The sequence below is a fragment of the Micropterus salmoides genome, unplaced genomic scaffold, assembly GCF_014851395.1.
Source record: "Micropterus salmoides isolate LMB-PRFRI ecotype aquatic unplaced genomic scaffold, ASM1485139v1 Ms_hic_scaffold_3, whole genome shotgun sequence".
NCBI classification, from domain to species: Eukaryota; Metazoa; Chordata; class Actinopteri; order Centrarchiformes; family Centrarchidae; genus Micropterus; species Micropterus salmoides.
The window spans coordinates 27,344,301-27,367,695 of NW_024042261.1; the positions used below are offsets into that span (position 1 = coordinate 27,344,301).

A 23,395-nucleotide genomic window follows, 5' to 3' on the forward strand; every position below is an offset into this window, starting at 1 on the left:
GACGTTTCTCTCAGGTTACCAAATACACATTGCCTTAATTTATTTTATTAAATGGTCACATGCAAAAATATTTGTAACCACTGATGGGACTGACCACGTTCACAACGGTTAAGATAAGCAGGCAGCATAATTCATGGTTTAGTCATCAGACTACTCCTGCTAGAGTTTATTTTACAAGTAGGTTCCCTTAAATATCCCAGAATGGACTTTGAACCTATGGAATGGAATCGGCGAGAATATTGCCTCCATACTCCTAACACTTTCAAGGCCTTCGAAAATATCAATTATATTGTGAGCATGTAATAGCTGTTTGAATTGCCTCACCTTCTCATGGCCTATGGGGATGTTCCACACCCTTATGTCAAACACTGCCTGTGAAAACCGAGGACAGTGGACCTGTCGGTCCAGCACAGCTGAGGTCGGCCTCCCTCAGTTTCATAAAAATGCACCCCTTTAATTTCGCATAAAAAGCATCTACACCGGCCTCAAATAAAGTGAAAGAGGCATTAAACTACCCAGCTGGCTGTTGCTGCCTCCCGCCGTTGCTGCACATGTCAGATCCTCCCTCTCTATCCACACAGAGTCCGCCCTCCTCACCTCTCCTCAGCTTCTGTCCGGAGTCCAGCGCATCTTGCAGCAGACCTGAGGAGGAGGTAAACATTTTTTGCTCTTTCACCTTGTTGTCTTTTTTTTGAAACCGACACATTTGGATGGGAGACAAGCCAGCAGGTGCCCTGTAAGGTAGGCGACTTGTTAAAAACCTGGAGTCAAAAAGTAAATGATTAGACAAGATGTTTCCAGCTACTGAGAGAAATATGAAGGACTGCAGTGGCGCTCTCCGAATCATTAAAAGTAAACTTAGGTCGCTTTTTCCAGCGTTTGCTCGCGTTATAACGTAGCCTATTCTAAAATAGTAGGCCTATGGCTCCCAAATTAAATAAAGGCTACCAGAAAAAACGCCATCAGTTGCGTGATTTGAGTATTTCTGATCATCATTTTTGACAATCCTTTGCTAGAACTTCTGCTAAAACAAATATAACTATTCATATAATTGAACGTAGAGGTTTCAAATTCTTGACAGTGGTAAAACTGCCATGTGTGCTCCCTCTAAAGGCACATTTAACTCTTGGAAACATAATCATTACATGAATTATATTTATTCTGCTAAACAGAGAAAAATAACGTGTATAAAGAAACATTTTCAGCAGCTTGTTTGCTTTTATATCAGTGTGCAGCTGTGCAAAGACATGTAGTATGAGTATTCAGTCTATGGGTATGACTAGATAATTTTACTGTCAGCTTTAACAAAGTTTCAGAAACACTTTCAAAAAACAAATGCATAGTGAAAGTCAGTGAGTTTTTTTTACAGCCTAAAGCTGTCTCCTTCAGACAGTGTTCTTAACTGTTGTGTCAATATCAGTCCCCTGAGTAAACATGCAAGACTAGCACACAAGATACATTTCAATATATATATATCTTTCAGATCCTGTTGTGGAAGAAGTAGCTACTCATATCCTTTACTTATAACAAAAAAACACTATTGCAAGTCCTGCATTCAAAATCCTACTTAAGTAAATGTGGGCTACATCAGAAAAAATGTCATTAGTAAAATTCATCACTAGGTTTTTAATACTAATGCATCAATAAGTAGCATTTTACTGTTAGCTAGAGGTGGAGCTATTTAATTTACTTTATATACAGTCAGCTAGTTTAGTCCAGAGGTTCCAAACCTGAGGATCAGGCCCCTCCAAAGGGTCGCCAGATAAATCTGAGAGGTCATGAGATCATTAATGGGAGAGAGAAGAAGAAACAAAAAACACAGATCTGCTTATCAAATCTGTTTTCATCCCTTTTCTTTGCTCTTTTGTGAACTATTGGATAAGTTGACCTCTTTTGGGCTCAAACAGTTATTTTAAGGGATATTTCAGTGCTGGAAAGATGGTATTTTCATGAAACTGGATGGAAATATTTTTGAAATTGGTGCTCCATGACCAGAGAAGAGAGAGAAAAAGGGACTGTGGTATCCCCCTTTGCACTAAAGGTAGAAAACCTGCAACCACCAGAATGTATTGGACCCGTTGTCTTCAAAGGCCACTCCCAAACTTCCCAAACTCCTTAAAACAGCCATGGGGGTAAGCCAGAGTTGGAACAGTGAATCCAACCATAGGCCCAATGTAGGCCCAATAATTACGTCAAAACCCTGTGACTGTGATCTGTTGCCAGCACAAAGTAGCCCTGTAGTAGTATTTCATAGGACCAAAACTGGCTTCACTGCTCTCCATTCAAAACCACGGGGTGGCTTCGTCCAATAATATACTGTCTATGCAAACAGCCGGCCAAAGCTACTAACGCTAGGCTAAACTCTCATAGTACCTTCTGGTAAAAAAACCTGGGACAATGTATGTGCTAAGCCTGTAATGTATACCATAACGTTACTGTGCTAGTAACACAACACTTACTCTACGCTCAGGCGTCCATTTTGCCCAAAGCCAGCTGGGCTTTCCTGGAGACATTTCCCGGAGCGGCACCACCAGGGTGCAGGCAACGTGGAGGGTAGTTAACCACTGATCAGTTGCATATACTACCCACATTGTAATGATACAATGTTAGTTGAAACCTTTAAATGAAACCATCTGACACACTTAGAGGGGAAATATCTCGTTGGTGAAACTGCTAACAACTCATAGACATCTGAAATGTGGCATAAGGCCCCAAATAGACAAAGAACGTGGTCACAAATCAAAAAAGTTGGGACCCCACTGGTTAAACCATTAGCAATGCATACTATTTAATCAGGTAAATTTATGTTTTGTGTAAAATCTTAATCTGTAAGGGAACTAGTTAAATATTCTCTCAAATAATGTAGTTAGAAAATACAATTTATTATTTATGTATAGTACTTTAGTAATTCCTTTTTCCACTGTGCAGAACAGATTAATAGAACAGTAAATTACAGTTATTAACTTTACAATCATAACTAATTTGCTAGAATTGTAGAATCTGATACAGATGGAACCAAGTGTTGCCACTGCATTCACTGTCCTTATTCAGAAGCCTGTAGTATGGTAGTCACTTTAGTTCAATGATCATGTAAGAAAGGCGTACGGTGGTTTTGGTCACTTATTTTTCTTTAATTCTTACTACTGTGGTTAATTAACGTGCATATTTACTGTGCAACAAAGGAATTTCTTCCAAGACTTCCTAACAGGCCCCTTCACTTTCCAAGGTTGTTAAACATGGGAACACTGAACAAAAGTGTTTTAGGATATGACAATGTGAATTTGTTGCCACATGATTTGACAGCGACAGACCCAGCTGGCGGTTGTTCGCTGCTGCCGAGCGTTTGCCACACCTGCCCACTGAGGAAGTTAGAGGAGGAACCATGATTGACCTGAGCCACCTGACGGAGGAGGAGCAGGGGGTGATAATGACAGTGCTGAGGAGGGACGCGGAGCTGAAGAAGGCTGAGGAGGAGAGAATCAGGTAGAAATATGTGTCTCCTCTGTCAGGAAGTCCAAAGAAATCCTTGAACAATGTAAATGTAAATATTTCAGATGTCGACAGCATCCGACTCGGGTTATTTTACGGAGATGTTTTTGCTGACATTTAAGCTAATGTAAGATTATTCAGCTAATGTCATTTTAATAATTTAATAAGTCTTCCCATCGCCTGTTTTGTGAGAAGAGGCCTTTGTTGGACAGTAAAAAAAACACGGTCATAATGATATTTATCTGCCCATAATAGAATAACACAATAACAGCTTGTCTGGATACAGACGTCGCCTCCTTTGCTAAGAAGCCTCAATGTGATATAGGCAATTAGATTATAGCCAAGTCAACACATGGGAGAGGATCATGCTGCTCTGGGGGACAGGAATAGAAACCTTCAGAGGCCTTAGTGATGAGCGACACCTCATCTGTGAAGAGCCTGATGACCACACAGTTTGAATCCTGATACTTGGAATTAAAGAATCATGTTAAAATATTGCAGCTTACATTTAAAATCAGCTGTTCCTAAGCTCTCCAATGAACATTTGGGAGGAGTCAAACATTCCCCACAGTATAAATTCAAGGACCTTTGAGACAAACAAGCAACCTCTTATCTTTTCTGACCTTTCCCATGTGCTAAAACAAAAGGAGGATCTTCTTCTATCACAATCAAAATGCATGTAAACCAACCCAAATTAACCCCCCCAAACATAAGCCTCACATAAGATGTGTTTCATTTCATATTCAAGAGTCGAAAATGTCATGAAACAATGGGCTTCTCATTGTGCGTTTAATGGAATTGGCCGGCCAACTTTGTTTTATCAGCGGGAAGCTGAATGCTTGCTGTGTCTCGACCAGTCTAGTGTAAAAGGATTAAGCCAACAGCCTGTAATAATGTGCTACCCTTGTTTCACATGATTGCCGTGGTCCTGTGTCAAGAGGAAAGATGAGTTGGAGAAGTCGTTTTAGGGCGTAGGAATTTCTTTGATTCAATTTTGAGTTGATGGAAATGTTTTCCGAATTCCTTCCTTTTAAGACAGATCATGTGCAACTGTAAGATAAAGCTGATTATGAAGCAGTGAGAAGTAGAAGTGGTGACGCAGAAGAAAAATATTCGGCGTAATATTACATTTTATAAAATAACATTGTTATTCACTTAAATTGAGATTCCTCAGGAGATTAAAAACAGAAAGTGGTGTAAAAACAAGCAGCTGAGCACAATAAAGTTCAAAATACAATAAAATAAAAGAACAAGGGAGAGAATCACAGAATCATAGGAAGCCTAATCAACTCCTGGTATTAACATTTCCAGGCTTTGAAATCTCTGATGACCTGCATTTTAATTTAGAGCATTTAGTATTTACCAACCCAAATCTAAAACAGATCTCCAGCTGAGCAGAGATGAATTTTTGCTTGTGGCACCATGTCTTTGTATCTTCTTTGTCTGCCTTTGGTTTTTCATTTCACTCATATTTAGATTTACATAAGCGCTGCTCAAACTGAATTCAGACGGTGTCAGATTCTCCATTCAGTGCAGCTTAAAGTAAGCTTGCACTTGTTCATTCACAAGAGAGCGTCTTGTTTTTAAATGACTTTCATTCATCTCAGCTAGGATTAACATACTACATAAAAAGGCGATGCAGGTAAGCCTCTTGACTTAAGCATTTGTACATGTCTCCTTTTTGTGCTCCCACCAGCAAACTGGAGAAAATACTGAACAGTGACTCACAGTCAGACACCAAGCGGAAGTACCTGACCGGAGAGTGGTTTTATGAGGCCAAGTCTCGCAGACACATGGACAGGATCCACGGCTCGGAAATCATCCTGGCCTCCATGAAACCGAGAAAAGCTGGTTTAGGTGTGTTTGTTCTATACTGTTATTTGGGACCTCAGCACTCATTACTGTACATTACTCTATGACTCTGTCACAAACTTTTTACCTGTTATCCAGCAGCAGGTTATATCTTTAGAGGTATTTTCGTGATCCCTCAGACATCTACTGTCTGCCCGGAAGGATAAAATGTGTGCCCGGGGCAAAACCAAAAGTCAAACCCAACCTTTCCACAGACTACACCGGCCGCTGCAGATGCCTTCACAGTAGACATATATGTTACAGTGGAGAAGAAGATCAGAGTAAAGTGGCACAGTTTGTGAAAATATTGGATTTAAACTGTGGTTTCGCTCCAGGCAAACATTTTATCCTCTGGGGCAGAACATTGACAACCATGGGATCATAAACACACCTGCTGCTGGATAACAGGTGAAAATATAACGTTTAGATTTTCCCTCTAAGGTTTGCCTAGGGATCACTACATGATCAATACAGAGTAACATACGTTGTGCTGAGGTAAAAAATGGTACAGCATTTTAAAAATATGGTAATATAATTGTATAGTGTTTTTCATAAACTCCTGTAAACTGCTTTCTGCTGCAGACGGGTCTCTTAGAATTGAAAGATCCAAGGCGCCCAGTAGTCGAGGTTCAGACATCGTTGCTCCTCCAAAACCTGCCAGATGTTTGGAATCACTGCAACCACAGGAGATCAAGTACACGGCCCTCTTCACTTTCTTATTTTCATGTTCTTACTCAGCCTGCCTCCAAATTGACTCAACATTGATAAATGTTGTCTTGCAAACTGTGTGCCAACCTATAACGGCTGTTTTCAAGGTTTGGATTAGGATTTCTAGAGGTGGCAAGTCTTGTCTTCATGTCAACATTTCATTGATTAGCCCACCACTCTTTCATTATTCTTGAGTGTTTCCACTCTTGAACCTCGTAGTGAAGGCTGAGCTATCAAAATCGAGCACATACTATCTGCCGCTCTACAATAAATTACTTGATCCATTTCAAACACTCTTTCAACTCCCACTCTCTCTCTTTCTTACTCTGTCACTGTATATTTATGTGTGTGTGTGTGTGTGTGTGTGTGTGTGTGTGTGCGAACAGTGTGTGTGGTGTCTTGTGACTCAGTATGTGTAAACATAGGTGGTGCTAACTGGGAACATGTCTGTTTTATAGCCCAGCAGCAGCTAACTGCTCACAACATTGCAGGATGTGGTCTGGCGTGTTAAAGGAAAACAGGCCGACAGTTTAACAAAGTGTTTAACTCAATAGAGCCTAATTACTCTAAATGAGAAGTCACTGGTCGAGTTTATTTCTGGAATAAACCACAAAAAGGATGAGAAGGTTACACTCCTGTTGCTCTGAAGTGGAATACCAGTACTTTATTACCTATGATGATTTTTTAATTCTTCTTATGACATTCTGAATACTTTTACAGTTTCAGCTTACTCCAGTGGAAGACGCTTTGTCTATCAGACAACTTTCAGTAACTTTGTTCCATAGCTGAGACATATACAACACCATTTTTTTTACAAGTTGGGTCAATATTTGATTTGGTCACGCTTCTATACTTCTGCGCAGAGGCCTACAAATTTCCTAAACATACAATAGACTCAAGAATGTCATTGCGTAATCTCTATTTGCAGTCTGATAGTGCGATGTTTTTCACTGTAGTCCTGTGTTTTATTACTGCATCACATGCATTTCAAATGTGATGCATTAATCAATGAATGAATTAAAGATTTTCTCTCCTGTAAAAAGAATCCTCTTATTCAACCACAAAATACCAGATATTGTGATCTTATGGAGTGCCCTCTTGCCCCTTTTCAAAGTTTCTTTGCTACTTTGGTCGGTTTAGTTGGGTAGACATCTTTCTCTTTGAAATCAGCGTTATTTACGAGTCAGCGAGCCCCAGTCATGCATACTACAGTATAGTTTTGAGACAAAACACAGACTTTGCTGCTGAGATGTTTTGCACATCTTGTTGAAATGCACTTCATCTGTGTAACCTCATCTGATGCTTTATCATGCTTGGATTTCTTTTAAATTCACCTCCTTCTAACTAGAAATTTTAATTGTTTTTCCCACAGTGATGCGGAAAAAGAGAATCTAAATTCATTTACCCGCTCTCCAAGAATGGTACGCACATGTTACAAAACAGCTTTTATCTGTACATTTCTTCCTTTCTTTGGTGCAATCTTGTTACAATTAAATGACATATATTGTAATATAAAACATGAATTATTGTCATTTTCCTTTAAGCCAAGGCACAACCCTTTCAACCGTGCTTCCCTTATTGTTGTTGAGCCACCTGAAAATAATAATGACATGTCAACCGGTCGGGATCAGGAGTCATCTGAGATAGGTTTGAGTTGAATTTTTAAACAGACAAACACATTTGTGAAATAGAGATTGACCACATGATACACAAAAATTAATATGCAAAGTGGTAGCAGCACTCTACTGAATCTATTATCTACAGTGAGCTTTTCTTCTGTGTTTCCCTTAGATCCCATATCGCCATTGAAGAGCCATCCAGCAGGAGAGGCCAGTCGGACTTCAGGGGGCTCCGTCACATCAGAGGGTTCCTCTGTAGGTTTCAGACCAGTGCCAAAGAAGAGGACATTTCTCTCAAGACGTACCTCCAGTCAGTCAGAAAGCAATAGCCTGGGGTCAGACACTCAGGTGGGGTCAGCGGGGGTCTTTCCTGCCCCAAGACGGAGCCTCCAGCAAGGGTCCAGTGGGAGCTCTAACCAGTCCAGCCTGAAGGGCCAAGATGAAAAACCTCAGAAATGTTTAGTATCCAAACAAGTAGCTGTGTCTGCTCCACCATCCACATCTCTTGATGAAAACTCCCAGCAGCCACTTGGGGGTATATTCCAGGTTTTGTCTAATTTCAGTGTGGAGCGAGAAAAAACCCCACCTTCTATAACAAAAGACAGGTCAGTGGACAGTTCTTCCAATGGCTCTCACAAAAACATTGTAACTAAACTCTCAAATCCTTCCGCTGCAACCCACAACCGGTACAATTATAGACCAGCCATGTACACCAGGAGTGATGCATCCACTGAAAGAGAAATCCCACAGAGGAGTGATGAACGAGATGATCAGACACAAAGACAACATGCAGCGCTGAACTCTGTCATCCTGCATACCAGCAGCATTCAGGATTCAGACAGTGGGGGAAATGCAATGAAGCAGGAAGAGCTGAGTTTGACCCAAAGTACTGTGGGTGAGTTCAGCAACAAGAAATAGCTCTTAGTTAAAAGTACGTTTGAAGTAGTTGTTTAATATCAACTGAGGCAATCATGTGTGACAAGAGTTGTGAGCAGTTTGACCTCAGAGTGACTTTTTAAGTTTTTTTTAGTCTGAAGAGGTGAACGTGTGCAGTATTTCACAAGAAACAGCTAAACTAGAGAAAAACATTGGCGTCTACATACAGAGGTATAAACATATATCAGCTTAACATCAGCATGTTAGCACTGTCATTGTGAAATGTTTACATTAGCATTTAGCTCACATCGCTGCTAGCAGGGCTATAGACTCTTAGTCTTCTTAATTTAAAAGGGAGGCAAGAGGCAAACCTGCTGCAGGACAGGCAGTAGTAGCTTTCTGGCTATATTCTGACAAGTATTTAACTCTCTTTTCGTGCCTTTATTTTCAGATCCAGATCCAGATCCCCCGGTATCTTATGACCTCAACTTCATTGATAAGTCTGATCAGAAAACCCAGAAGAAATCAAATCAGAAAGATGTGTTCAAATTATCCACTCAGACCACCAGTCCCACTGGTGATGAGGACTCCATCGCGAAGGTGTTGGACTGGTTCAGCCGCAGTACAGACAGCAGTGATTGGCTAAACACAGAGGACAGTCCAGAGGCCGCAAAGAGCTCTGACAAACATGTAGAAATCAGCAAATTAAGAGATGAAGATTCATCAAGAAAAGATTCTAGGGATAGTGTAAGTGATGGAAAGAAGGAATCTCTTGAAATGAAGAGAAATCACGTTCAAAGACAGACCAATGTGGCTAAAGAGTTAAGAGCAACAGACAGCATAAGCAACAAGGAACTGCCCAAAACACAAGAAGAGGTGAACAGGGATGCCAGAGAGAGAATGCGGCCACAGGAAGTTAAAGATAATAACGATGAAAGCCAACCGCCCCAAATATCTCATCTGAAGTCATTCTGGGAGAAAAGTAACACAGGCCCTAAAATACTTATCAGCAAATCAATCACACCCAGCGACAAAGGACAAAAACCTCACCTATCAGCGGACAAAGACGAGGAGAAAGTAATCAAACCCCACAGAGTGTCTGATATGCCCTCTGTGGCTGGAATACACAATGGGAAGGGGATTTATGATGAGTATGCCTCAAATCATGGGGATGAAAGAAAACAACAGCTGGAAATCAGTCCACAGAAAGACACTGGAGACAATGTTTGTTTAAATAATTACCAGAAGGTAGACCGTCTGGTGATGAATTCTTCAACTCAAAGGAACAATACTGACCCAACATACAACTCAGGTATTTTAAAGTTAGCAGCAAGTCCCCAAGACAAAGGAGGTTCAGACACTGAGATTTTATGTCCACAGTCAAGGACACCCAACCAGAGACCAGAGTCTGAAAGCGCCTACTTAGTCAAACCAAATCCACAGCCTGACAGTATTTCCCCATCTAAAGAAACCCAACTGCAAGACGAGTTGTCCAAGCTGCTGGATACAGATCTCCAAGCAATGGACAGTTCAGACTCTGAGAAGCTCTATTTGTCCAGAAATAGCCCATATATGAACTACAAGCAAGGTGGGAATGATATGCAAATCACCCCCAAAGCACAACTGCGTAGAGGTTCAAGTGAAGATATAAAGAGGAGGGACAATGAGGATAAAATTGTGCAATCAAGCATGTCTCCAAAACGAAAGGAGGATACATCTAATAAAGACAGAAGTAACAGTCCTCACTCAAACAGACATCAAGAAAGTACTGCAGAGAGGATTAAGCAGCTCAGATCTTTCTGGGAGCAGGAGAAGAACAAACCCATGTTTTACACGGGAAAACCTAAAGCTAGTGGGGATGGAAAAGTTGCTCGTGGTGCAAATCAAGGAAAACTGAATAAAAGATTTACAAAGTCGGAGTATGACCTGACGTCTATTGGAAACAATTCAGGCAGCGAGGAGGAAGAGTCTGAGAGAAATCATCAGCATTTCACTGTTCTTCCTTTGAATCAGAGGATAGAAAAGTTATCCCCTAGCCTGGGCACGAGCCGTACACAATTTAACACTCTGCGTGAGTTCTGGGATGAGGCCACGTCAGATACAAAGGGGTTATTTTCCTTTGACAAACCCAAAAGCCCCAAAAGGAAAGAGCCATTAAGTTCCCAGCTTCCATCTCACGAGTTAAAGTGCAGTGACCCAGAGATTCATCGTGTAAATATTGCTTTTGAGAAGACAAGACCAGCTGTGATGAAATCATCTCCACCTCCTCAGAAGCAATCAAAGTCGCCTCATGATAGACAGATGGGGTCACGAGCAGCGTATGACAGCAAAAACAACCTGTGTAATTACATGACAGCTGAGACGGGCCAGCAGAGAGAGCCCAGAAGGAACTCAAAAGACTCTAATAGAGAGGGGATATCCACAAAACCACAGAACAGTTCAGTGACTCGTTCTCCTAAGAATCGAAAAGACAGCTTTAGCAATTCGAGCAGTCGAGGAAATTCTATGCGTCGTGCCACCAGCATGTTCGCTCTGAGTGTTCCTGATGAAAAAGATCAAAGCCAGCTTAAAATAGATGTAAGCCCTGTCCACTCCCAGAGCCGAAAGCAGAGGCAGAGCCCCGAAAAAGGCGCCTTGCCGAGAAGATCATCAGAGGAATCTGAGACCCTGACTCCACGTGCACGGGCATATGTTCCCAGAGACTATCGGCATTACCTGGGCATGACAGATAAGACCAACGTCCACACCTCCCTCACCCCGGCTCTGAAGAACGAGAGGTCAGAGGACAAGTCTAGGTATGGATTTGATCTTGCTGCGCCTGTGAGGTCCAGCACTCCAGTTAGCTCAGAGGAGCGTCACAGCAGGAAGGGTAGCAAGACGAGTCAGCGCCCCCCATGGGCAAACCACAGCGGTTCAGACACCGGTCCGGAGTCATCTGTGAGCAGCACGTCGGAAACCTGGTCCAGCTTGAGGAACGGTTCAAACTGTGAGCACTAACTTCAGTTTTATATATAACTGAAGATCTGAAGAAAAAATCTCTCTAAATATACAATTGACATGTCAACATGCTATTCATGCTAGTTTAAGCAGTTATTTAAATGTGAGTTATTTTGATTTTCATCCAAACAAGTCCTGTCTTTGTTCCTTTCCTGCTCAAAACAAGTAAGGTAAAAATTAGGTTTTTAAGTTTTGAGCTTAGAAGTTCATTTTAGTTAAAACTTGGCATTTATGTTTAGATTTACATTTACTCTTTTTTGATTATATCCAAAGCGACTTAAATTTGAAGAACATACAAGCACCAGTATGTAGTATTTTATATAATAGTAATAATTTTTAGTTACATTTCTATAACGTCTTTGAATGTACAAAATGTCTCAAATATTTTTTACAAAATAAAGAGATAAAATATATTAAAAAGTGGCAAAAATAAACAGTAACAAAATAAGATTTAACAAACAAAATGTAAGAAAAAACAAAAAGGTCCTGGATTAATAAAGCGGCAATGAAAAAATATCAAAACATCTACACACTATACAGGCTGAACAAAAGTAACAAAATAAAATTTAAATAAACTTTCATCAAAAGATCCATGTTTACATATTCTATATGTAGGATTAATATTGAAATTAATAGAATATCACACATGCCGTACATTTATGTATTTGTGTATGTATTTTTAAAGAAAGCAAAACCATTCATTTCTACAAGATATAATATAATAATAATGTAAGATTTTTCTAAGTAGCTTAACTTTACAATCAGTAAAGCAATTTCATTTGTCTTGAAGAATTTAAAGGCTGAGTATTACAACACAGGCAGAAAATAACATTCAATTTGGATAACAATTAAATTTTAAAAATGCACAAAGCAGGAAGTTCAGAATTAATAAACATATAGATCTCCTATATAGTCAATATTTAATAGAAATGTGGAGGTTTTAAGTTTTATGAAATTTCACATAATTCTTACAATGTATTTAAAATAAAGCAATTCTTAATATCTTTTTTAAAGTAGTCCAACTGCTGCTGTTTGCAGTCTCATTATTATCACTACAGGCTGTATCCAGCAGTATCCTTGATATCATGTCCGTGTTGGGTTATCTGTGTTGGCAGAAGCAAATCTTTGTAAACACTGTGGGTTCCTGTGGTCAGCTGCAAGTGTTTAATTAGTGGGCTGGGCGATATATAACTGTAACTTTAACAGTGTTTCACCAACCTAAGCAGTTTCATGTCAGCTTTCTTTCACAGTAGTTTTAATAGCTTTGAGGCAGGGGCTGCACCTATATAGCTCAAACAAAGGTTTTCAAATTGTTAACAGCGTACATAATATTTTCAGTTTTTTCAGCAAATGTAGACATTGAAACATCCTCCTATTTTGTTAATAGGCTTATAAGAGAGCAATTAAATCAGACTCAGATATATGCAGGTTAGCACCAATTCATAACAGAAGTTATCTTAATGCACTTTTGTAGCATTATTTAGAGAGACCCAATAATTCCCACCATGATCAAGCACTAAGCGACAGTGGCAAGGAAAAACTCCCTATTAATTGGTAAAACCTTAACTACAGGCAGTATAGGCTTATAGCAGCATAACTATGGTTCAGGGCTCACCTGAGCCATATAAAAGGTGTATAGGATTGATCCAAGCACAGAATCTTGTAGAACTCTGTGACAAACTTCAGGGATGATACATTGTTAACATGCACAAACTAAGATTGATCTGATAAATAGGACTTCTACCAACTTATAGTAGCGCCTTTATGCCAATTAAATGTTTGAGTCTGTATTAGGGTGTGATGGTCAAGTGTATCAAATGCAGCACTATGATCTAACAAGTCAAGTACAGAGACAAATGTTTTAGTGCTGTCTCTGTATTTTGATGCTCTAAATCCTTACTGAAAATATGCAGATAAACTATTGCTATTTAGAAAGTCACACAACTGATTGGTGACTGCTTTCTGAAGGATCTTAGAGAAAAAGGGAACGTTAGATATGGGTCGACTAAAACCCCTATATCAAGAGTGGGCTTTTTAAGATGAGGTTTATTTACAGCTCCTTTAAATGACTGTGGTACCTAGCTTTTTAGTAAAGACAGATTGAAAGTATCTAATAAAGACGTTCTTTAAGCAGCCTAGGGTCCCCTATCATCCCCTAACTTAATGGCTTGAATGAAGAAAACATTTAAGTTAGTCGGTGAAGACTGACAGGGTTGAAGATACATTGGTACCAGTTGAGGGCATTAAGTGATTAATTTTGTCTCTAATAATTAGAATTTTATCATTGAAGAAGCTCATGAAGTCATCACTACTGGGGGATATAGGAATACATGGCTCAATAGAGTTGTGGCTCTCTGTCAGTCTACAGTGCTGAAAAGAAACATGCGGTCCTTGTTTCCTCTATTAATGATTAATGAGTTATAGGCTGCTCTGGCATTATGGAGGGACTTCCTAGAAGTTTAAAGACTATCTTGCCAGATTAAACGAGGTTCTTCCAGATTAATGGAACACCATTTCCTTTCAAGTTTTCATAATGTTTGCTTTAATATGCAGGTTTGGGAGAGTTACACCATGGAACATTCCTTCTTTGTTTTATTATCTATAGAGTAAAGTGGGCCTGCAGCACTATAAACAAGATGATCAATTTGGGAGGGACTGAGTCCACTTTTATATTGAGACATGGTATTGAGTTAAATGCAGATGGTATCACTTCCTTAAATTTAGCCACAGCACTATCAGATAGACAGCTTGTGTAGAAAAGTAAATAAACAAGCAGAGTTGGACACACCCCCACCAATCCCCCTACGTAATAATTACTCAATCATGAAAGTAGTTGTTAGTTGCAGCCCTAATTATAAGTATAGGCACAACAAACGTTCTGTAAACAATAGACTTGCTTTAGTAAAATAATCTCACATTAAAGCTCAAAATACCAACCAATACCAATTACCCAGATTTTTACAAGCAGTCAGGACTCAAAACAAAGACTCTGCCCTCTGTTAAACATACTGTCTTACTGTCTTGTTAGAGTCTTTTTTTCTCCAATATGTACTGTAGGTGAGAATGATGATGAGGGCCATAACCCTGTAAGGAAAGCATTGAGGAGAGCAGAAGCACGGCCTAAAAATCTGGCTAAAAGTATGGAGGACATCACAGTGTCCCTGTCACCACGTGAGCATGTCCTCAAGTTCCAAGATATATTGTTCACATGCACAGATAATTTTGGGTGACTGTGACTTCTTTCATTTGTTTCTTACAGGACAAGAAAGAAGGCAAGACGCGACTGCTGACATGAGACGCGTTAGTGATGGTAAAAAATTGCCTGATGCTTTTCATTATGGATATTTATTTAGTGTCAAATTAGTCAAGTTTTTGTGTCTTCTGCTTCCCAATCAACCTCTCTTTAGTTTCATCCATCCCGTCACCCTCCTCCTCCTTATTTTCGGATCCGGAGCACCTGAAGAAGATGAGCAAATCCGTTCCTTCGTTCTTACAGAAGGAGGTAAAACCACCCCATCATCTTTTAGTCCAGTAGGTCAAAGTCTGCTCTGCATCACTGTGCATGGAGATTTCTGTGCCTACTGTTTGTGTTTCAGGACGTCGACAGAGACTCTGACTCCAATTGCGAGGACAGTTACCACAGAGGAAGGCTAATGGCCAACTCTTTGACTAACCTCACCAGCTCCTCTGGCATGGCGTCTGTGTCGTCTGTATGTTCACACACAGCAGCAGCTTACGCATGTGCATGCTTCACATTCAAACACTGCTCTCTTAAACCTGCGCTGTTCGTTGCCTTTTAAGCTTAAGCTTTTCAGAAACTGACATTTTTCAATGCCAAATAGGCAAATGAAGACAAGAGAGTGTTAATAATGCATTTTCTGCTCAGTGTATTTTTAGAGAAACATGTACAAAATCTTCCTTCCCATTAAATAAAAACCCACGTTTGAATGTTTTATGATATGTCACTACTATGGCAGTATCTGGTAGTATCTCAATGACAAAAAAATATATTTTGTAGGTATTCTTGATGATATTTAAGAGTTTGTAGCATTTTAAAATGTTAATGACTCATGTATTAATTTAGCGTCCAATGAAAAGATTTCTTAATGTGACACTGCTAAAGCATAGTACTTGCTGTGTCGCAGTTATCCGTTACTCTGACCGGGCCCCTACTGTACAAAAACACAACTTTTCACTGATTTTGGTGAAACTGGTATTTCTATTTCTAATATTTGATGGAGAAATATTAGAAATATGGAGAAAATCTGTTCCAGTTTTCTCTCAAATGTACACTGTCAAAAGCATTGCGTTTTGTGTTTCATGGAAACTTTCTGCTTAAAGTAATCCCTATGAGTAATCCCCAATTTCACAAAATGTACCTGTAATCTGATAACGTCTATTTTTTCTGTAGTGTGACGGAATACAGTTACTTTTTTTGGTATCCTGATTATGTAACGCCATTACATGTAATCCGTTACTCCCCAACCCTGTCAGTGGAATTCCCCTTTTAAAGTGGTACTAATTAGCGCTGTACTTGACCTCTATCTCTAGAAGACATATTTGATTTTCAGCAAAACACAAGCCGTCCAATAAATTGTCCACAAATTGTCCAATAAAACAATGTATGTAATACATTTACAGTTATAATTAATAATAATAATAATAAAATGTTTGCCTACTTGTTTGTGTGTGCTCCTAGCTGAGTGGAAGTGTGATGACCATGTACAGCGGGGAATTTGGGAATGTGGAGGTACAGGGAAACATCCATTTCTCCATCAACTACATTCAGAGACTCAAAGAGTTTCACATCTTTGTTGCTGAGTGTCAAGACTTGGCTGCAGTGGACCCAAAGAGGGGCCGCTCAGATCCGTGAGTGCTGTACTGAAATATTTATAATGTAGGATAAACATTTATATACTGTCTCTACAAAGTAAGATGAGTGACTGTTTGACCAAATGAGAATGGGTGAAATTCGGGACAAGGGTGTTGGGGGTGGGGGAGCATACATTCAGTACATGATGCAGTGTCAACGAACAGTAAAACATGTGAAAGCCAAAGCACTAAAATGTATTTTTTTTGTCCATAAGGTGAACTGTGAACACAAAGACTTTGTTCAATTTAACAATCATGATCTGTTACATACAGTTTATTTAATTTTATTAATTTCATTAATGTGGTATCTGTGCAATTTGCAATGCGCAATTCCTTTCTCCATTCGTGCCTGCAACTACACTTCCCCTGTCCTCTTGACTACAACTTCCACTATCTTTGTCTATACTAGAAAACAAAAAGGGCAAAAGAGCACGGTGTTGCGTGTTACTTTGTGGCTATAACAACGCTGTTGTCCACGATACGCTACAGTCCCTGCTGTAGCTCAGGCATTCAGGGCAACACCAAAAGAATGTTTCACAACCATCAGTATTTAATGTTTATTAATCAAAACTCAAGTTTAGACAAATTTTCTAGAAAAACAGGACAGGATTCAGGACAACTGCTCGTAATTTAGGACTGTGCCAAATTTGCCTGGTCACCCTACATGGAACAACAAGAACAAGAAACTTGGATACATTAAAATCTCTGTACGCGTTCAATCTGTGTGTAGGGGATCAATCACTAAAGGTCATCTGACACAATGGCCAATAATATTTTGACACTATACCCTCTGCATAAGGAGGTTAACATTTAAATAATACAATGCCCTTTTTTACTATATGTAAATTCTACTACTATATAATATGAAGAACTTGTAGTTTCAGAACAAACTATGAAAATATGTAGGGTTACTTTTATGAAATATAGTGTTGTAGTTGTCATGGTAAAGCAAGTCAAGTTTATTGGTATCACATTTCAACAACAAGGCAATACAAAGTGCTTTACATAAAACATAAAAGCAACACAGGGCAATATAAAAAGACATTTAAATACAATTTTAAAAAAAGGTTAAATAGAAAATAAAAACATGATAAATCAGGAGAGTAAAAGTTACAGTGCAATGTAAGATATTATTCAAAAGCCTTACATTTTAATTTAATTAAAGGAAACGGCAAAAAGAAAAGTCTTCAGCCTTGATTTAAAAGAACTGAAAGTTTCAGCAGACCTGAAGTTTTCTGGGAGTTTGTTCCAGATATATGGTGCATAAAAACTGAACGCTGATTCTCCATGTTTAGTTTTTACTCTGGGGACATTAAGCAGACATTAAACAGACATGTCCCAGACAACCTGAGAGGTCTGGATAGTTCATAATGTAGCAGAAGATCAGTAATGTATATTGGCCCTAAACCATATTAAGAATTCTTTATTAATTAATTTTAGTTTTTAGTTTGTAATTTATTTTAGTTTTAGTATTTAGTTGTGACTACTTCAATATCATTTTTATATGTATATATTTAAGATGCATCTTGAAAGATAAAAAATGTTTTTTTTGCCTTTTAAGGTATGTCAAAAGCTACCTGGTTCCTGACAAAGCTCATCTCGGAAAGAGGAAAACATCTGTTAAAAAGAAGACACTAAATCCAACTTTCAAGGAAATCCTCAGAGTAAGAATCTAATGATATAATGACAGTAGTACTAAATATACACAGACACTTTCCCACACTGTAATGCTTAGTACTTGGCGTGCATGACGATCATCAAACAAAGCTTGCTCTTCCCTGCCCTTACAGTATCGTGTTCGCATGGACTACCTCCGAACCCAGACGCTCATTCTGTCCGTTTGGCATAACGACACCTTTGGCAGGAACAGTTTCTTGGGAGAGGTAGATATGGACCTCTCCAAGTGGGACTTTGACCACACCCAGATGAACTACTTACCTCTGAAAGCAAGGGTAAGAAGAAAACACAGGCTGCTTTATCTGCAGCAGTTGTTGTCTCATCAAATAACACCGGGTAATCTAAGAATGTGGTCAGCCAGCTCATTTCACTGGAGTCTATTTGAGCTTGTTAATATCACACGCACTGTAGTTATTGTGTAACCTGTGTACAAAGGGATTTTAAAGCTTCATGATGGATTTTGGATCTACTGTCTATGTAATGTTCGCTCTGCCAAACAATTCAGACTATGCCCACTCTAGCCCCTTCAAATGGTCGTGGAGAGATGAGACTAGCCATACGTTTCCTGCCACAGATCATCCACAGTGAAGGTCTGCCCACCATTCATACTATTATTTAAAAAGACTTTGTTATCTTATTTAGTTATCTGAAGTCTATTACATGATATTATACTTTCTATAGACAAGGTTCTTTAAATATTTAATATTTATATATTTAATATATCCGTCTTCAAAGGATTGGCTAAGGAGAGTCCAAACACCGGAGAGGTTCACATTTGGGTGAAAGAATGCAAGAACCTGCCTCTAATCAGGGCCACCATTGACCCATATGTTAAGTGGTATGTACAAACATCCATCTTAGTTAAAGGAATAGTTCGGCATTTTGAGAAAATACTCTTATTTGCTTTCTAGCCGAGAATTAGATGAGAAGATTGATACCACTCTTATGTCTTTACAATTAATATGAAGAGCCAGCAAGTGGTTAGCTTAGCTTAGCATAAAGACTGCAAATGGGGAAACAGTTCACCTGGCTCTGTCCAAAGGTAAAAGAATCGCCTCCCAGCACTAAAGCGCACTCATTAACATGCTGCATGTTTAATCTGTACAAAAGCAGAAGCCTAAAACAACAGTTTCTACGGGGGGACATGTGCCGGGTTATTTCTTGGCTAGGCTCAGTGACTTCCTGGTTTCTCCACTTCGGACAGAGGCAGGCTATCTGTTTCCCCGTTTCTAGTCTTTATTGTGAGCTAAGCTAACCCTTTCCTGGCTGTCACATTAACATCATCATGAGAGTGGTATCGATTTTCCCATCTAACTCTCAGCAAGAAAGCAAATAAGCGCATTTCCCACTCCTATTCCTTCAGTTGAAGTTTTCCACTGTATCAGTCAACATGTTTCTTTTTCTCCCTCATCTAAAGCTTTGTGCTGCCAGACACAAGCAGGAAGAGTCGCCAGAAGACACGTGTGCTGCGGAGGACAGTAGACCCAGTGTTTAACCACACGATGGTGTACGATGGCATCCAAGAGGCTGATCTAGCAGAAGCCTGCGTGGAGCTCACTGTCTGGGACCGAGACAGGCTAGCCAGCAACCTGCTGGGGGGCCTGAGGCTTGGAGCTGGAACAGGTACTGGTGAGAAAGAATCATTTCAAAATACACAAGCTGATAAAAAATCTGATGCATCTAACGGTTGTGTTCATCATCTGGAACATCGCATTGTTATAAACTAGAAAACTGTATTTTCTGGAGAAAATGTGGTGTTATTAATCGAGATCCTATAAGAGCAGACGTGGCAGAACGTTTTCCCTATAAAGATGTCAGATGGCAAAAGTAAAATGACATCTTTCTATTGCTTGTTTTGGCCAACCAACAGTCGAAAACCCAAATGTTGAGTTTACAATCACATAAGACAAAGAAAATCAGCAAATCAAGACAATTTAGAGGCTTGACTAAGGAATATTTTTATTTGAAAGCGATTAATCAGTTCTCAGTCAATAAAATAGTTGATTAATTGACTTATGGTTTCAACTGTACCTACATGAACCTTTCTGGATACATACATGATGGTCTTCAGCTCTTTGATAGTGACTGTCAATTGTACAGTGCTTTGTATGTTACATTGTGGGATAATTCAAGTCCACTAAATAGGGTGTTAATTCTCAGTGAACATTAAGACAAAGCTACCCAATTGAAACAGCAAAGTATAGTGGACTTGAAGTGAACATTGAATTATATCATTCAAGAAAAGAGTGATACCCTCACATATATATATATATAATATATAATATCAATATTTATATTCAAATGCAGCAATTTACATACAGACTTTATAGTCTGAAAAAGAACATAAAACTGTGTCAAATGTTATTTCAATATGTAATCATGTACAATGCAATGTTATAAAACTTTTTCTAGATGAAAGTAAGAAGTGGGAAGAGTTGACGCAACGCTAGGTTTCAGCATTCCTACCATTCAAAAATAAATTGGAAATGGTTGGGCACCACTGGTTTAAACTTAACTTAACAATGCGATGGATTTATAAAATGATCATATTGTGTTTGTATGTAAAGTCTTAATCTACAAGCTAAATAGTAACTACAACTGTCAAGTTGATGTACTGGAGTAAAATCAATATCTCCCTCTGACATTTAGTGGGGAAGTATAAAGAAAAAGGAAAAACTAAAAAGGAAAGCGCTACATGTAGTTACTTTACACCACTGTATCAATGATATCATAGAATAGACGTGTTTTTAATGCTTGTATTTGACTGTATGTCTCCCTATAGGCAGAAGTTATGGAGCAGCGGTGGACTGGATGGACTCAACTCCTTATGAGGTGGCCCTTTGGGAGCGCATGAAGGCCACCCCGAATGAATGGGTGGAGGATGTACTCCCAATAAGAATGCTGAGCTCTGCCAAAACTGCCTTCAAATAAGTAAAAGTATACCACACTGTCATACTGCAAATACAGTATATTTTGAGAGGTAAAAACACACATTGAATTTACTGTTTTAAAAGATCCAGTGCATTGTGGTATTATGAACACTCTAGGGTCTATGTTGAAACTTCACAGGTACACAAAGAAAAGAGGAAATAATGTTGGAAAAACACCACTGGAGAGTGAGTTGTGTATTAATTCAGAAACTGGCACAACTCTGAGGTTTTATTCAGGAAGGAAAGAAGAAATACACCTGCTGGTATACAGTATGTGTTGGCTATTGCCTTTGTAGGGTGTTCAAACAATAATGTCACTGGACAAAAGCAGCACACAGGGAAATGTCATCAAGACACACATTCATCGATCACACTACAATAAACCCTCGACTTAAACATAACAAAGCTAACAAAATACAAAAAAACAGGCTGATGATAATAAGTATAGTGAGAACAGGGGAGTCCCTCTACATTCACAAAAAAAACTGCAGCATCGTTTACACTGTGGAATTCCTAAGGGGAAAAAAACGTTTCTTCAGACTCTTCCAGATCTGCAAAATGACTTCTCCCTTCCCTATTAGTTAAAAGTGTCACTTTGGAGACTTGCCAAACAAAACAAGAACTTCTCACCCCTGAGGAAGAATGTCTTGCCAAGCTAATGGAGCCACGGCAACATTTTTAGACAATAAAATTACTCTTTTTATTTGAGCCGGGATTAAGTCAAAGAAGAGAATATACAGACCTCCTCTTCTCCTGCCCTACTTATCAGTCAAACACACACACATGCAAACACAAACATCCTCTCTGTCTTTCTTCTCACACCCAGATGAGATCTGAGATAAGGGCTGCCAGTCATCTATCACAAAAGTTGAAAAGGGACATTCCTAAGTGGATAAACTGTTACATTCTTCCTTTTCAGCCAGTATAAATTAATTGAGTTGGCTATCTAAACATTCAGTAATCCAGCTACCATTCCTCAGCACATTTTCTTGACGAATAGCCCAACTCTGATTGTTGTACTTGGACAAATTAGTGAAATATTAATTCAAAGCTAACCTCTTATTTACCATGTGACAACATTGCCACATCTACTTAACAACAGGACAGAATAGCTATAAATACCGTCATGGTAAATCTGGGCAATATTGTAGCTATTGTACTGTGTTATGTAAAAAAAACTGTGTTGTTTAACCTTATGCCACCTATTTATAATGTTGGAAATTATGTTTTGATATTAAATAGTATTAGGAATCATCTCAACAGCATTTGTCAGGAATGGCATGTCAATGATTGAATGATCTGCTAAAATAGTTCTTGGTTAAATCATGTTTCCTTGAATATTCTATAATAATAATTTAATAGTACAATGCTTTATTTGAGCCTTTGTAGGTAAAGAAAAAAATCACAGATTAAAGTCATACATTTATTTACAAGAAAGAAACTTCCTTTCCTCTGAGATTAAAGTGGTAAATGTACAAGTACAAACTCACAAATGTGCAGTATTGTAAAGTCATTAATTTGCCAGAAATTTAAATTAGTGTATTAGGGCTGTTGTTAGTAAAAAAAAATTAAATATAAATAAATTATGGGGCTGGGTGAGAGGAGTACACAGAAAATTGAGAAGAGTACTACTCTGGATTAGTAGTTAGTGTCAAAACCAAGCGTAAAAACAAAGTGTCACTAAATCAAACCTTTAAGTGTAATTGTATAAATATTACTCTGTTCCTGGCTTTTACAGTTGAAGTGTTCATGTCATCCCGCCCCCACTGCGTAAGCCTACACACACCGACTGGCTGAAGCCAGGAGAGTCTTCATGAAAGCACTCCACTGACTGATAGGAAACTAGGGACCGTGCTTTTGACCTTGGTCTAAACTTTAACACTGTTTGATAAGTAAATGAAGTAGTAATGTTATATTTTGTATTGATATTGATCTACTGGCACCTGGTCATTTTGCAATGGTGAGCTATCGCCACCATAGACTGGTCGCCACACTGCTACTAGCCACCCCAAAACCAGGTTAACAAGTTAGCAGTTAGAGTGCATCCCTAATCTGTTCATTCTGTTACATTTTTTAATGTAATGGAATCAAATTATTTGAGTTGCAAGTGCTAAAATAAATGTTTTACACCATGAAACAAGACTAGCTTTATTTTGCAAACTTTATTTTGTTTAGCAATATGGAAGAGCTATATTTACACCTTTAAAATGTTACGGGGCTAATACTTGTATAAAACCAAATGAGAGTTAATGTTAAAGTGTTCCATCTCCCACTGAACAGCCTGAAAAAAGCCTCTTTGTAGTCCAGCTTTTTTCCGTTACCATGTTACGTCACTTGGTAACACGCGTCAAAAGCTCACCTAGCAGCTAGTCAGGC

General features: G+C 38.9%; 1 protein-coding gene across 3 annotated transcripts; it reads left to right on the forward strand.

The window, feature by feature from the left end:
* Positions 1 to 421: 421 nt before the first annotated feature.
* On the forward strand, positions 422 to 22,786 carry sytl2b (synaptotagmin-like 2b). 3 transcript variants are annotated; one of them, XM_038694112.1, is made up of 19 exons: positions 422 to 741; positions 3,304 to 3,483; positions 5,186 to 5,346; positions 5,923 to 6,034; positions 7,421 to 7,469; positions 7,593 to 7,695; positions 7,840 to 8,562; positions 8,995 to 11,529; positions 14,598 to 14,711; positions 14,800 to 14,850; positions 14,948 to 15,042; positions 15,137 to 15,250; positions 16,240 to 16,409; positions 17,974 to 18,076; positions 18,203 to 18,364; positions 18,595 to 18,679; positions 18,825 to 18,927; positions 19,507 to 19,712; positions 20,872 to 22,786. In XM_038694112.1, exons 2-19 carry the CDS (start codon positions 3,383 to 3,385, stop codon positions 21,018 to 21,020), a joined length of 5,136 nt encoding a protein of 1,711 aa, XP_038550040.1. In that variant the 5' UTR covers positions 422 to 741; positions 3,304 to 3,382; the 3' UTR covers positions 21,021 to 22,786. The 3 variants fall into 3 exon arrangements, with proteins under 3 accessions (XP_038550040.1, XP_038550042.1, XP_038550043.1); XM_038694114.1 differs by having other exon boundaries at positions 422 to 653; XM_038694115.1 differs by lacking the exon at positions 15,137 to 15,250.
* Positions 22,787 to 23,395: the final 609 nt, after the last annotated feature.

What these genes read in the sequence shown, in the direction of transcription:
- sytl2b (XM_038694112.1), top strand. Translation starts at nt 3,383, where the DNA reads ATGATTGACCTGAGCCACCTGACGGAGGAGGAGCAGGGGGTGATAATG. An exon ending in TTTGACCCAAAGTACTGTGG is followed by an intron (nt 8,563 to 8,994) that starts GTGAGTTCAGCA and finishes CTTTATTTTCAG; the next exon opens with ATCCAGATCCAGATCCCCCG. An exon ending in CTTTCAAGGAAATCCTCAGA is followed by an intron (nt 18,077 to 18,202) that starts GTAAGAATCTAA and finishes CTGCCCTTACAG; the next exon opens with TATCGTGTTCGCATGGACTA.